Source organism: Fulmarus glacialis, unplaced genomic scaffold (assembly GCF_000690835.1).
Source record: "Fulmarus glacialis isolate BGI_N327 unplaced genomic scaffold, ASM69083v1 scaffold14323, whole genome shotgun sequence".
Classification (NCBI taxonomy): domain Eukaryota; kingdom Metazoa; phylum Chordata; class Aves; order Procellariiformes; family Procellariidae; genus Fulmarus; species Fulmarus glacialis.
This window is the reverse complement of record NW_009202420.1, coordinates 1-15,352: the sequence shown is the minus strand read 5'-3', so window position 1 is coordinate 15,352 and position 15,352 is coordinate 1. Positions and strand designations below refer to the sequence as shown.

At 37.1% G+C, this 15,352-nt stretch overlaps 1 protein-coding gene across 2 annotated transcripts; it reads right to left on the bottom strand.

Moving 5' to 3' along the window:
• Positions 1 to 5,006: 5,006 nt before the first annotated feature.
• MOB4 (MOB family member 4, phocein) lies at positions 5,007 to 13,623 on the bottom strand. Of its 2 annotated transcripts, none has more exons than XM_009574277.1 (7): positions 13,564 to 13,623; positions 12,946 to 13,046; positions 11,327 to 11,369; positions 10,986 to 11,072; positions 9,283 to 9,362; positions 8,370 to 8,481; positions 5,007 to 7,438 (listed from the first exon to the last, which is right to left on the bottom strand). In XM_009574277.1, the coding sequence occupies exons 1-7, from the start codon at positions 13,588 to 13,590 to the stop codon at positions 7,307 to 7,309; spliced, it is 582 nt and encodes a 193-aa protein (XP_009572572.1). In that variant the 5' UTR covers positions 13,591 to 13,623; the 3' UTR covers positions 5,007 to 7,306. The 2 variants fall into 2 exon arrangements, with proteins under 2 accessions (XP_009572572.1, XP_009572573.1); XM_009574278.1 differs by having other exon boundaries at positions 7,038 to 7,438; positions 12,961 to 13,046.
• Positions 13,624 to 15,352: the final 1,729 nt, after the last annotated feature.

Here is a 15,352-nt window from a genome sequence, read left to right as displayed (position 1 = left end):
CTATGAAAAAGTAGTTTGAGAAACTCACGAAGAAGCATTGACAGCAAGGTGCACAATGATGCTGGTAATACATAGGACGAAGAAGTAGGCTAAACTTAATAGGCAATATTAGATTATAGACTATATACAAATATGCTGATATATATAAAAAAAATTCTCAGCTAAATGTATCTCACACTGTAAAGTGTATTCAGCTGCATCAAATACCAGAAGGAATGTTCAGAGGAAAGGATGAAGCTGCTGTGCTTCCATCCTCACCGTGGGGAGGAGCTGCTTGCGTTAAGGGAGGTTAACACTGGCCGGGCTCTGTGGGGAGAGGCAGGAACAGGAATTATTTTTATGCTGCTGTCTTGAAATTACATTTTACAGAGGAGAAACTGAATAAAAATGCATCTCCAAAAGATAAATGTGATTATAACTAAAAAATGCATTTTTCAGTTAGGTTTAGAAGTAAAAGCTATAAATGCTCATCACACTTAAGCTAATGGAAAATAATGTGGTCAAAATGAGAAATCAGAACAGAACTGAACAAATGTATTCACAACACTTCTCTCAATGTTTGCAGCACAGCGCACACATCACCTAGGGATTTTGATACCTGCCTGTGTGTGGTGTACTGCAAACACTGAGAGAAATGTTGTGAATACATTTAACTACACCACCCCAGTCCCCTGGGTTGGTATCCCACCAGCTGCTGTGGGAGTCTCCCTGTCCACAGTGGTAGATGCTGGCACTAAATGCAATGGGCGAATGAATGCAGTGACAGGAACACCAATAACTGACTCCAAACGAGCGCCCTAGGTGATGACCAGGATGGTGGAAGTCAGACTGCGATCTCTGTGGCAGGGAGCTGTGCAGAAAGAACATTGGCTGAAGCTGCTTATTTCAATAAGCAAAAAGTAACTCACGAAAGAAAAAAGTTATGCTTGCTGTGATAAGCAAAATAAGTGCAAAGCCTTAGTGCTATTTCAGTTTATTTTTACAAGGGGAGGGTGGGGAAAAAAAATTTCTACTTGCATGATTGTCATCATGGGAGCTTGAAATTATTATTGCTTTGGAGCTGCCTCCCAATTTCATTATGAAATTGTTGTAGGCAGGCTTGTTGTTTCTTTTTCACTTTGGAAGAGCAACTCTAACAACTGTTTGCAGCAGGTTTGGGAGTTTTTTCCAAAAAAATCCACAGCCCTGGAGCTGGAGACATTCCTTCAACTTCTTTTTCCTACTGCACATCGTTGAAAAGGGCAGCTTCTATTTTCTCACTTGAATTTCTTAAGAAAAATGTTGACAGCCTAGCAAAATAGTTCTGAATTGTGACTGTTTTAAGAGCCAAATACACGCCAGTAGGGCAGCAGGGGGACTGTGCACACCACGGGGAGCGATAGGAGCACAGGAGTATCTGTGATAGTAGGCACAGTAAGAAATCCATTCGTACCAAGACTTCTCTCCCTGCTTTCCCACCAGCATCTCAAGGTCACAGATGTGGGGCGTGAACCTCGCATTCATTCCCTGTTTGGAGGCATCACGTGGAGGAGGATCGCCCCGCTAACGGGGAGAGTGCTGGGCTGGGTGTTCCCCGCAGAGCCTGACCCAACCGCTGCTGCTTTCTCACACAGCCTGCTACTCTGTGAGCAGGGGTCATGGTCACGCAGTAGCAGGGATCTCTTCCATGGTACACAGATGTGGAAAAAATTATAAAAATACATGTTGCATTTGTCTCTGGCAGAAAGCCAAGTAACTCTAGCATATTAAAAATGGGGTAACAGCTGGTCTTGTGCAACTTGGAATATGTTGCTTTACTTCTAAAAGTATTTTTCACGAGTTAGCCAAAATTTTCGTGCATGTGTAATTTTAACTACTGGTGGTTCTTCATACAAGTCAAACCTGTAAAAGCAGCAAAAATTGGTCAAAAAAACTAGGAATTCTGAGTATTCCAAGTTAAAGCTTTTAAAGTATATCAAAGAAATTACTGACCTTTTATAAAGCAGTATCCCTGCTTAAGATGGTTAACAGTAGTGAATCCTAAAACAAAACGGAACTACAACTATTTATATAACAAGTTACAATGTATAAAGTACTTAATTGAATGCAGTTAATCTTTCTAGAATACATGTATTGGATAAAAAGAATCATTTAACTTTTAACTGAGAGCTTTTCGTATCAGCTGTTAAGAATGCAGAAAGTTCAAATAAATTAGTACCTTTTAAAAAAGAACTTTTCCCCTTATGATTAATGGGATGTACATACGGGAGATTCTGTTTTGGAACAAGGGTAGAAATTGAGTATGCTCTGGATGTCCAAAGGTACACTCTAGAACATCCCCACTTTTAGCAAGAAAGGCTTTTCTTCTTAAAATGAAATAAAGCCTTACTCCTTTTCAGTAGCCCATAGTTTTAACTCTGCTTTAGTCCTTGCTCTTGAATCTCACAGGTGTTGACTGTGCTGCAAACCTCTGTGAATTTCTTTCTAATCTTTTTAATTCAGTGTAAATATGTTAAATTGCTTCCTGCTTACCCACTCAGCAATTCCTATATAGTTAAGGACAGCTGTTTTTATTGTAATACCATTTGTCTCACAGCATGTAAAGTTGCCCCTGCTGTAGAAACATTAATCTAGATTGTTTTCCTAGCTCTCTATTGTCTTTCACCTCACAGGGCTACATTTAGGCTCTGTATTGGAAAAAAATAAAGTTCTTCACCTGGGGGGGAAAAAGTCAACCTGACAGGAGCCAAGATAGAGATCTGTAAATTGAGTGGCATGGAGAGGGTAGCAAAAGAATAAATTCTTCAGCATTCTTTTTGATACAAGAACTCAAGGGAATCATGGAAGTGGTAAGTAGCAGGTTTGAACAAATCAAGGTATCTGTTCAGCTAAGTGTAGGACTCCTTGCTGCAGGATGCTGTGTATAAAACTACCTGGATTTAAAAGGTGACTGAAAAATTCCTGAACGGAAAAAAAAATCACCCTATTCTCTCTGAAAGTCACAGAACCAGAAACTGTTGGGGACTGTGAAAGCTGGTCTGACTGACTGCATGCTTATCCTCTTCTTTAGATTATTGTAAGCACCAGTGCTTCATCCCTGGTGGGCATGTAGCTGAGAGTGTTCTCCTGCTGCAAGGCTTTCTTTCAAAAATCAGGGAGAGTAAGTTGCTTGCTCAGCCTGTGTGAAGACTGCGCAAGAATTATCTGACTTCATGCACTAGTTGATGAACACAGAATAAACCACCCGTCTTCCTAGGGCATGGATGCTAAAACAGAAATGACTGAAAATGCTTTTAAAACAAATGATGGAAAATCTTCTATTTCTTTCTTTCTAGTAAAAAATTCTGAAAGCCAACTCTTAAAAAAGCAAAAAGGGGAGGGTGCATTTTGGGTATGGGGAATTCTAATTTAAGCTACTTGTTACATCACCTGGTCTTACACAAACTAGAGCATTAAGGTAGTATGCCTCTATTTATTAATGTTGTGACCAGCACCGTCCATTATTAAATTAATTTTATAAATCAGAAGAGCTGTCAGAAAGAGTAACTCTGGCAAATTTTTTGTGTATGCTCCTATTTTACACATAAATATACACACACACAGAGAGTTCAGTTTTCATTTTACCAGAATGTATTTTATGTACTCATCTTTTTATTGAAAGAATTGAGAATCAAACTTAATGGATGCATTCTCTGACAAAAAAAGATAAGTACATGTACTTACTCAATAACAGGGCTTCAGTTAGGAGCTTGTGTGTCGGAACTGTAATAGAAAAGTCCCTTACCTCTATGTGACAACAGAAATGCCCTGCAGCTATTAAAAAAGAACAGAGTAGACAACCAATGCTGTTCATGAACCTCTGCAAAAGACTGTTGATGCTTTCTGATTCTTAAATTGTTTGGAGAGGAAATACTTTTCTAGTGTTCACACGCAGAGAGAAACTATCCACTGTAACAAAACAAAAAAAAAAATTGTGCTCCTATTGTCAGAACAGTTTATTTACATACCTGGTCAAATGCAATAAACTGCTGCTTAGCTTCTATTTCTGGTCTGTAACATACTATTTTCTTTTTGTAAAGCTAAGATCTTTTCTATATTTCTGATAGGAAGCTTCTCACCATTAAAAGCACTTGCCAAATCAGCTACCAGTTTCTTTATTATGGTTGTCTCACACTGACATTAAATGGGTTAAATCAATGTATACCTTTCCTCAAGCCAGAATTAACTTTTTTGCAGTCTTGTCTGTACGTCCATACAGCTCACAAGGCAAAGCTTGTTAGACTTACAGACATCTATTAAGAGCTGATGAGGCTTTCCTTGTTCTTAGTATATTCATCTTTTGAAGGTAAAAAGTGCAGGTTGCTGTCTTGACAATCCCCTATGGCTTAATTTAGAGAATAGTGTTAGTTAGGATTTAGACTTTTCAAAGCCAAGTTCCTGTATCAGACTTTCGACAACTGGTATGAATTAAAGAAGTGAACATTCCTGACTTCAGGTAAGTGTAACTTGAAAGAGACAAAGTGGTTCAGAGGAACGAGTCTGGTGACATGTTCTGATCTGTTTAAGCAGATGAACTTTGACACCATCTGAGAGAATTAAAATCTTAAAAGGAAAGTAGCAAAATCAGCGTGGCTGACTTGTTGCAAGATATGCTAAGCCAAACATCAGGAGAAACCTCACTGACTAAAGAAAAAAATCATTTGAAAGTTACCCTTTGCTTACAATATGCCCTTGCGTCTGTGACATGCTGTCATCATGTGCTTACTTTGGTATCTCAAAGGCCCTCTTCTAGATCTCCCTTACTTTTTAATTGCAGAACATCATTTTCTGATTCGAGAGATGTATAAATTTGAGGTCTGACTTCAAGATGCTAATGAGTATTGTATTTTTCTACTTTTGAAAGAAGAAATACAACTTCACTTCAGCACACCTTGTAGCAGAGATGGGAGAGCACCAAACTTGCTATTGGAAGCACTCAGTTGCCTGCATTCTTGGACGACATGAAAAATGAGAATCACTTACCAAAATATAGCGGTATGGATAAAGAAACAGTTTAATTTTATCCTTTTTTTTTTTTTTTTTTACAATATAATTCAAAGACAGTCTTGATTTCCCTATCATGTAGAGTCTAAATTAAACCTGTTAATATTTATTAGACAAATCAATGGTTTGCTTAGGCTAACTGAAGTCTTACGGTACCATTCAGGCACATGTGTGTACACAGTACTCATGTAAACAATAGCAAGGGAAAATACAAGCAGTGTTTCACTTAGGCCTTATATAAAATCAGCTTAGTATAGCAAGTCAAATTTACAGTGCAAATCTGAATGACAATAAACAGGCTTAAAACTTCCCGAGTTTTTGAAGTGAAATTCTTAAAGCATAAGAGGAAGAAAAGAGGTTTGAAATTTTAATGCAGTCCTGAGCACCACATCACTTTCTTCAGTTTTGTAGAGGAAATGTAATTAGCAACACCAGTTACATGTTTTTGCCTGTCTCAGTCACCAGGGGCAATATAAGCACGCAGAGTGACTGTACAAAGAACCACACCGTGGATGGTCCAACAGCAGACTGTTACAAAACTAAATATATTTTACTACCTCCAGAATACAGTCATCCTACCTGCAGTACAAACTTCAAGATTTCTATCAAAAATCAAGTAACCTGGTCTATACAAGGCAAGTTATAGCTAAGTGTATAGACAGTAACTAAAGCTACTTTCACTCGGACACCATCTCATGCAATTACCCTGCTGACAATTAAATACAATGATAAACATGAGACAAAAAGAGCTGCTGCAGAATGCAGCTGAAGTCCTTAAGCTTAGTCTCTCTATTTTCTCATGATTTAAATTCCCTTTACATCCAGGTGGTACAGTTGCTTGAGGTGTGCTTGATTCATATAAAGAAAAACAGAATTTAAGGCATGTTTAGCATATTATGAAAAAAGACTTACTAAAAATAGGTGGAATCCCTTCTTTCCAAGTAAGTCCAACTTAGAAAACAAAGTGTAGATTACAGAAACTAGCTGAGTTAGCCCATTCTGACCTGCTTAAAGAAATAAAAAGAGGACCCTTGGCAACCTCAGAGAGAAACAACCAGCTAACTTCTTAAACAGCTAAGCAAAATTCATTTAACGTAAGAACCCTGCTAGTGCTTTTAGACCCTGCATTCGTGTATGCTTAGCAGTATGTCTGCTATATTCATCTCTAAAACATTTAATTCTATCATTCTAGACGTAACACAATTAAGCAGCACTCATGGAAATTGTCAGTTATTGCAAATCTGCAAACACAACTTGAAATAAACATCTGATAAGGAACAGAAGCATGAATCCAGATCTTTCTGTCAAAGAATGTAATTCAGGTGAATGAAGAAAAACAAATTAAAGTATGTTGAATATATGATCAATTCTTGTGAAGAATCAGGTTCAATATTTCAAGTACTTAGAATGTTTTTACTAGGAATACAAGCAAAGACTGTGCTAGTGTGTTATGTAGTGTAACATGAATATTTATGTGAGGTATAATCTGTAAGCAGTTGCCATAAATATGCACAGGTATAAACCATTGACTTTTCTGCCACAGTTATTCTTTAGAGAAGCTGTGGACTGGAGAACAGCAGAAGTCTGCCTTAACAGGACAGAACCTGTCCCCTGCTGTGCACAAACCTCCATTGTTAACAAAAAAATAAGTCCAGAAAGTATGTTAGATGTATATCAAGAATATATATGTTCAATAGCATAGTGAAATTATCCTTTTGGTATTACTAATACTATAGATCCTATTAGTATTTGGATATACACATAGAGGAATATGCACATCCAAAAGTAAATCTTTGAAGCCATCTTACAAAAATAAAAGCTAAATTAGGAATAAGCTACATTGCAAGAAGCTTCCTGCAGAATTATATATTTAAGGTGATAATCTTTGAACTAAGACTTAATATAGCTACTGCATTAAAAAATGGCTTGCTGTGAAATCTTAATCTCCCCACTTAATTTTCCCACCCAATCGGACACATCTTCAGGATTGTGATTCAATGATTGTTTAGCAGCAATTTTAGAGAACTGTAAATTCTTTTATTAACAGGCATTATAAACAGATACTACTACTTTTATTTAAAAACCATGAGTGCCACATTGATGAATATACAGCTCATGAATAACTTAAAGTATTTCCCATATTAAAAGGCAATGCACACAGCATACAAAAAGTATACTAAACAAAGCTATGAGGATACGTGATTGAAGTGTCTAAAATGGTATGTACAGTACATAATTAATGTTTTGTTTATATTCAGTACAGGCTTCTGTACTGCCATTCCCATCATGCCTCACTCTCCCCTGACACTGAATTCTGCACTTCTTCTTCCAAAATGGGCACAATCAGGTTATCCTTGGACATCAGATTATACTTCATGACAAATTTAGTGAACCGGTGACACAAGAAAGTTTCATTCTGGAGATGAAAAAAGGGGAAAAAACAATATATATAGAAGGAGTATTTTAAACAGTTGAGGAGAATATACTAACAAAAACCCTGCTTATATGTAATTGCCTCATTAGATTTACAAGTCTTAGAAAGAAGTAGTAATACTTAAATGGTAAATTTATATTACTTTTAAATCTTTGCTTTACTGCTTGCTTATAGTTACTTGCAATTAACAAAAAACCCTACTGAAGTTCAGGCTTAAGTCACAGCTCAATTCAACAGCACTTGGACAAGAATATATTCAAGTGTGAATGTAGTCCTGATCCACTCTCCAAAAGAGAATTTTAACGTATTGTGGAACTCCTCCTACAAACACTATCCCCAACAGAACAGGGCACAACCATTCCATAGCCATTCCAGCAACCTGAAGTGGGATTTGTAAAAGGTTACATCCAGCTATACCCCTTACCTCCTTTCTAACTATTATTGTCTACTTTTCCATTTAAAATAAAAAAAGTTGGAAGTTACTGGAAGTGCACAAGCTGCCACCAGTTACTGTTTCTTTGCAGTTTTACAATTATAATTCCTTAACTGTTGGGTAACATATACAAACAGGAAACATATATACATAAGCAGTACTAACTATACCAAGTGCTTGAATACATTCAGGAATTTTTAAAACAAGATGAATTTGAGTTGTTTATACCAAAACTCTCAAATTCTGACCTTTTATCCAAATGAAGGGAAACCGTAAGTGGGTAAACTAATTATATAAATTAATTTTCATTTATATTTATGTATGTATAACACCATTTCAGTTCTTGTAAAACTATAATCAATATTTCACTTGAATGCAAATCTTCTGGTAGGGTTAAAAGAAAACAATGTAATACAATTACATCACAGCTCTAACTTGAGTAAATGCCCTTCTTTCAAGATGTAATTTGAAACTACTTACTTCATATTCATCAAATATCTGCCGGTGATGAAAATAAGCATGTGAAAATATTCTGTAAATCCTTCGGCACACTGATCCTAATTTGGCTACAGAGGATTCCTTTATGCTAACCCTGTAAGCAGCAGGACAAAAGTTAAAACAGGTCTACCTGAAATGACTACCGAGATACATATTAACATGAATTCTGGTTGTTAAACTATACTATATAATTGCATATGAAATTTAGACTTAAGCATTGCAGATACCTGTGTCTGCAGTTGCTTATTTGTGCAAGGAAGATAAAAATGTTGGTGCATATTCTACATTTAAAAATTGTACTCTGACTACACAAACAGTTTTGCCTGTAGTTAAACATCATCAGTTATTCTGGTAAGGGCTGAATTTCTGCTTTCTAGCATTGATGGGCAAAGGGGAAAAGACTTCAGTTGTACCTTCTTGCCAATACTGGATTCCTAGAGAAGCAGAATGTTGACTTCCCCAATTAGGTCTCCATGACCCAATATGTGGGCTGCCCATTCAATACACTAGTCTCTGTCGTCTGTGGTCGCTGATGTCCCACAGTAGATTGGCGCAGTGTTTAAGTCCTTTGAGTCACTGCATCTCTCTAAAGGCCATCCTGTCATTTAGGCTGGCACTACTCCAATGGAAGCCCCATAACACCAACAGATATTAGTAAAACAGTTTCCACCTAAAAAGTACCCATCAGCTCCAGTAAATGGCAACTATTTGAATAGGTAGGAATTCTTCCTTGGCTTAAAAGTGACAACAGCTCTACCAACAAGTGACACATGCTGCAGGATTTCTGGTATTTTCAGTAGTGGTCCATGAAAAATGCATTATGCGTTTCCACGTGCTTTGTAAGTGTTTAGGTGCCACCTACTCTCTCCCTCCTCCCAAAAGAAGGCATTTTTACCTGCTGGGGAAATACTTATTGCTATTCAGAAGACATGCAGCTCCATCAAGTGTGTGTCTGGTGTAGTCTATAGCAGGACACTACAAAAAGAGACAGTGAGTGAGCACGAGTGCTTGTATGACGTTGTCATATAACTTGTTTAAAAAAAAACATTTTAATTATGTTTTCTGATGCTTTTAACTTCGCTGGTCATTTTTATTCCCAGAAGTTTCACATAGCTTCTCTGAAGGTCTCACTACATTTCCTCCTTAAGTGAGCCATTTCTTTTCTCTGTTTCACAACCCATGTAAATTGTTTCAAGAAAAAAGTTACTATGGAAATGTGATTATGCACATGAGTAGTGAATTTCATGCGTCTGCTTAAGTAAAGCTGCATAATAAGAATACATACTGGAAGTACACCGAAAGGAAAAGTGATCGTTATCTCAGAGTTCATTTGTTTCCCACATAGTCAAGTTGCCAGACTCTCTTTTACAGCCTAAATTAACACCTTACAAAAAAAAACCCAACCAAAAAAAAAAAAAAGACCTGCACCTAAGTATATTAATGCTTTTTATCTTGGCAACGAAAAACAAAATCATTAGTGTAGCTAGGTGTATAACAAGCCAAGCCCTGGCTCTGCAATCAAGTACACGTAGGGAAGGAGGAAGAAAGTAAAGATGAACTGAGAAAGGCTGAGCGCAGGAATGTCTGCCCATTTTGCCATTCCCCAATTTCAGTAAGAAGACTTCTCAGTTACACATTTTTGTCAGCAGTTCAAGGTTGCGTCGCCCACTATCTGACTATTAGTTGATACCTGTTATCAACATGGAAAACAGTAGATGAACGATGCGTGTTCAGAGATAAAAAGCAGCCTGAAGTACTCCAGTCTAGCTGAATGAAACTGACTGACTGCATGCCAATGTACTGAGTGATGATGAGGGTTAAAGGAGGGAGTGGGAAAGAAGTTGGCCTTCCGAGCTAAATCAAGGCATCTCAGGAAATTAAAAAAAAACACAAACAAAAAGAAGTTTACAGGACAAAAAGGATAAGGTTAAGAAGAACCAATACCTTATTCTGGAAGGTGAAATACAAAGATAAATCTGACACACTGCACTATCGCCATAAGCAATAGCAACAGAGAAAGACCTTCTGAAGGCAAAAAAAAAAAAAAAATCAAGTGGTTCAATAGGAGATCTGAACAAAGTTTAAAGTAATTGGACACTCAGGTATACAAGCTACTGCCATGCTGATAACCCACTTGACATAAAGTATTTTTATGACTCCACTACCTTTTAGGAGTAACTTTCCTAAGAATGTGCACATGCGGTCACTTTTCAGTGTGTCAGGCTTATATGCCTAGTGCCATGGATCGATGCCAAAGTTTGAAGAGGACAGCCTGTTCTCAGCATGTACTCTTCTTTCAATTGAACAAAGACCTTTTTCCATTGAGTTTCAGGCTGTCTCAACACAAATTAAGAGAGAAAAAGAGGGGAATGTGCAAAGTCTCTAATACTGTGGTGAAAAGCAGCTCCTTCCTACCTCACGCCATTCTTTTGTAAACCACTACAGAATGGGAAAGAAGGAAACCTCAAGTGACATTCTTAACCCACAGAAGCTCTCTGTTTGACTAAGAAGCCAGCTATAATGGTCTCCCCATGAACATGTGAACTGTGAAAGAAAATCCTACATCAATGGGGTCGTTTTTCCAAAAAACATCCGTACCTCTTTGGGAGTTTTATGAGCTGCACAAAGAAAAATCCACTGTTCAGTTGCCGTCATCTGAGTACATGTGTCTGGGTGACATTCACTCTGTTAAAACAATTGTTCAGTTATGAAAACCACCCAACAGCAAAAATGAGCTGATCTTTTCAAATCACTTTCTTGCCCTGTGCCCCAGGTTATTTGCCAGAAGTCTTAAAAACCCTAAAAAACTCTTACCTCAAATCACTATTTAAGTCTATGTGTATAAATTTAGAGGAAGAAAGCGCTGCAAACTCTGCATCTTACAATACAAAAAAAGTCTCCTCCCTGATACAATATAAAAATATCAAGAAAAGAATTACCTGAAGCTTGACAGCTAGTCCATTGAGCTCAAGGCAGAATTGTCTAAAAAAATTTGAACACAGCAGCATCAAAATCAACAATTTGTTTTCCCACTAAAAACATCTAATACAAAACAAGGTTATACGTTCTGATCTTCACAGATCTCTCAACGTTTTTGGAAATGATTCTTGTAAAGTGGAAAAAATACATCAGAACATGAAAAAAATCATACTTAAAGAATACCACCAAATCATTTCAGCTGATGTCACACCTAAAAGGCAATAGGCTAGGAATTTACACACTATAAAAGGACTACAAGTTGAGAGAAAGAGAATTCACACCAGCATATTTTTTTTTACTCAGCAAAACAATTATATTTTTAAATTCTCACCTGAGAGTAGAGGCTGAGCTTAACAAATAATTTAGTGGAAGTGTTTAAGATACCAACTTCGTTACGGAAGAAAGTGCTATTTCACAAATACAGATTAAAAAAAAAATAGAACACTTCAAGAAAATTAATTTCTTAAGAGTGCAAGTTTTAAATTCATATAGCTGGATCATTCCATCCTTCTAACATATACTTCCTCCAGATCAATTAAGTGGCTAAAGTCCCACCACAGATCATTAACAGCGTGGGACTTCTAGAAATACTGTTTTCACTAGAATGAACCTGAAAGTGCATTCTTTAACTTAAGAGAATTCACCCCTCCATCCTACAAGAAAAATCTGAAGAGATTTTCCAAAAGTGACAATTATTTAGTGACAAGTCACTTCTATGAATCTACAATGACTTTCAGTGTATGTGAAAGAACAGGAAATTCTTAAAATGTGTCTTTTGCAATTGTATGTATACACTTTTTCCTCTTCTGAGGATTCCCCACATCTATTGGAACTATGCCAGAGCAGAGGAGAGAAAAAGAAAACTGGAGGCAAAAAGTCAGGATATGTAAATCTAGGGGTAGCTTAGAACTATTCTTATTCCTGAAAGTATATTTGACACACTTTAAGAAAAAAAATCTGGACACAAGGATACTGAAGTAATGCCAGGAAAAAAGGATTAATACATATGTATTAACAGGGTGTAAACCTACACTACAACTGAAAAATACTTTCACAAACTACCTAGGCTGAACATATTTTTTACACTGCATAAAACAAACTGAGAGAAGACAAAAAGTTCTGAGTTTCCTTACAACTAGAAAAAGAACTGTAAGACATAGGGACTCTTGCTTTCCCAGCTAAAGCCCATTTTCCTGCAAGTTCCAGAAAAAGCACTGGGAGCATCTGGAAATCACATTCCCAATTAGTGGAGATGAAGAACTGATGATACTAGGAGAAAGTGCTGTGGAAATTCATGACTGTACTTTCATATTCAAAACATGCTAGTACAACTTTTGAAGTGAGGTACAAACATTTTCTTAAAAAAACATCAAAAACACTAGATCAGAACGCCTCATAAATCTTTAGAAAGAACAAGGAAATCAGAAAATAATACCAAAGTATAAAAATATTTAATAGTAGAAATATCAAGCTTCATTTAAGTTACTTTCGATCTGTCCTATTCAAAAAGACTCACTACCACTATCAATGAACAAAACTTAGAATCGGGACACTATGTTGACAAAAGATGGATTCTTACCTTAAATGTTCATACTTCCATACACCTTCATCCTGGCCTTCAGGAGGTTCAAGGATCTTATCAATGTTGGAGCAGTCTGCCCTTATGTTTTGCTGAATATACTAGGAGAGGGGGAAAAAAATAAATCTAGATCTTGTTGTAATTATAGTAAGACAGTACATTTAGGACATTACATCTTTGAGGGACTTAACTTTTTCTCTTCACTTAAGAAGTGATGGATGGACTAAAAACTTAAAGAGTAGATGGGTAGAGTAAGAAAATTGGTATAAAAAATGCCAGATCTGAAAAATGCCTTTCCTCAATTAGAAAAGGTAAAAGAATGGGTAAATTTTACAGCTTTTTTACAAACATCCTTCTCAAAAGAAAAGAACCCCACAGGAAACCTCACCATTTTCTTAAATCTGATTTGTTTAAACCAGACATGGGAATTCTAGTTATTTCTGCATGCACAATTAATAATTACAATTTTTTTAATATACAGAGGGTGCTTATGAAATTCATTCCTGTGCAGCAACATTCTAAGCAGATAAATAGCATGCCCTGTTCCCTGTCTTTTTACCAAAATACAAAACTTGGGAAACCGAACTTCTTAACAACATTTCACATAAGTGAGAATACCTGTTGAACAGCTAACGTACTATCCATTTCTTCAAAGGATTCATCAGGCCAATTGTAGAAATCCTGTTAAAAAAAAAATTTAAACCAATTTAACAATAATAGAAGGGGAGGAAGACGAGCACACAACCTACAATAAGCTTGAACATGCAGGAAAATAGATGTAGAGGTAGTTTATACAATTCCAGGAAGCTACATCTTAACAGAAGCAGCACGCAATCTTGGCAAGAACAGGGTGAAATGGGACTTACGCTCCTAATGTCGCAATAGTAGAACATCTTGAAAGTTCTGTGTAACTTGACATATTATAAACATCGTCTCCCCCACATCTTGCTGTAACACCTACATAGCCTGTATTTTTTAAATGAAATATTTGCGTACAGTGCCCGTTTTACATGTTAGACCATGTAAGAATGGGGAAGAACAGAGGTCTGTAGGGAGTAGCATTATACAATTATTATTAAACTAAAAATCCCTGTATATTCTAGTAATAACACACCACTGAAAACATCGTCTCTAAACGGAGATAATATAATGCGGTGTTGGCCTAAGTTGGTACTATATTCTCTTGGTATGGCCAGCATGCTGCATAACTGGATGGTTATCAGCTCTGCTAACCCACGGTGTTTAGTATTGTTAATGATAAAACCCTCCTGAAGTTTCACCTCAGATCCAGCTGTACTGCCGTGTTCTGCAGCAATTGACATCTGGTGCAACTATGTCCCAGACATACACATTTTCTTACTTTGCATTCTTCACATCTAAAATTTAGCGCTATTCCCTCTTATTATTCAGCCTCCCATAGCCATTCTAGTAGATGCAATGACTCAAAGAAAATGTTCCAACGTAAAGCTTAGCAATCTGTTCTTGAGAGAATACAGGCATCTCTAGAGAAAGGAGTGAATATCCAGTGTTGAAATATCGTTAAGTAATTGTATTTACATACTGAATAGCTATACCACAGTGTCATCCAAAATGAAAACTTAAATACAGCCACAAAAAAATCATATGATTGCATCACTATTCGCAAAATTCTTCCAGCTACATGAACTTTATAATATACTTTATAATATTTGACCAAATCTAAGTCTCTGTCCAGCTGTTTTTCAGAATACCCCAAATTTATCAAACAGAAGGCACACAATGTTCCATTTCCTTCATAGATTAAACATGTATAGAATGAACAGATTTACAGGGTTGTGTAATAATTTTACCTCTGTACGTTATGACAAAGAATAGGGTGAGAAAAGAGATGCATTTTCCTACAACGTGTCACGTACTGCTGTTTCTGATCATGAGCTCTCCTCACAAAAACAGAGTGAAAAAGCCTTGCATAAAGGCCTCACAGAAGATTACATCTCTGAAATAATCTAAAAACTGTAGCTCACGTGTTTGAGATGTGCCTTTTCAAGATGACCTTGAAAGCCCAGAAATAAATCAATTTCATTTTGATTAAGAGAAACGATTTGACAGCAGCCCAGGTTCACTGTGAGAGGAGCACGGGTTACGCAAGGGAGGGATGACTTCTCTCTCCAGATGAACAGGCCAGGTATCGTCCATCTGACGACGCAGAACTCCCAGCCGAGGTCTACTTGTATGACCACGCCGCGATCTCACTCAGCTGACTATGTATGTAGTGTTTTAATAGCAACAACAGCAATACATTGACACCTATTAGAAAAACAGCCCCGTGCCTGAAGAAAGCCTAAGCTCTGGGAAGCAACACTTCGCCTCGGCTAACACCCAACGCCAGCTCGCCAAGGCTGTCGCTGTCCCTGGCACCGGGGGGATC

Bases quoted from the DNA above. Each gene is read 5' to 3' on its own strand.
- MOB4 (XM_009574277.1), bottom strand. From the start codon at position 13,590: ATGGATAGTACGTTAGCTGTTCAACAG. The intron at 13,047-13,563 runs GTATTCTCACTT...CCCCTCTCCTAG, and splicing joins GTACGTTAGCTGTTCAACAG to TATATTCAGCAAAACATAAG. The intron at 8,482-9,282 runs GTAAAAATGCCT...TGCTGCTTACAG, and splicing joins AATAAGTATTTCCCCAGCAG to GGTTAGCATAAAGGAATCCT.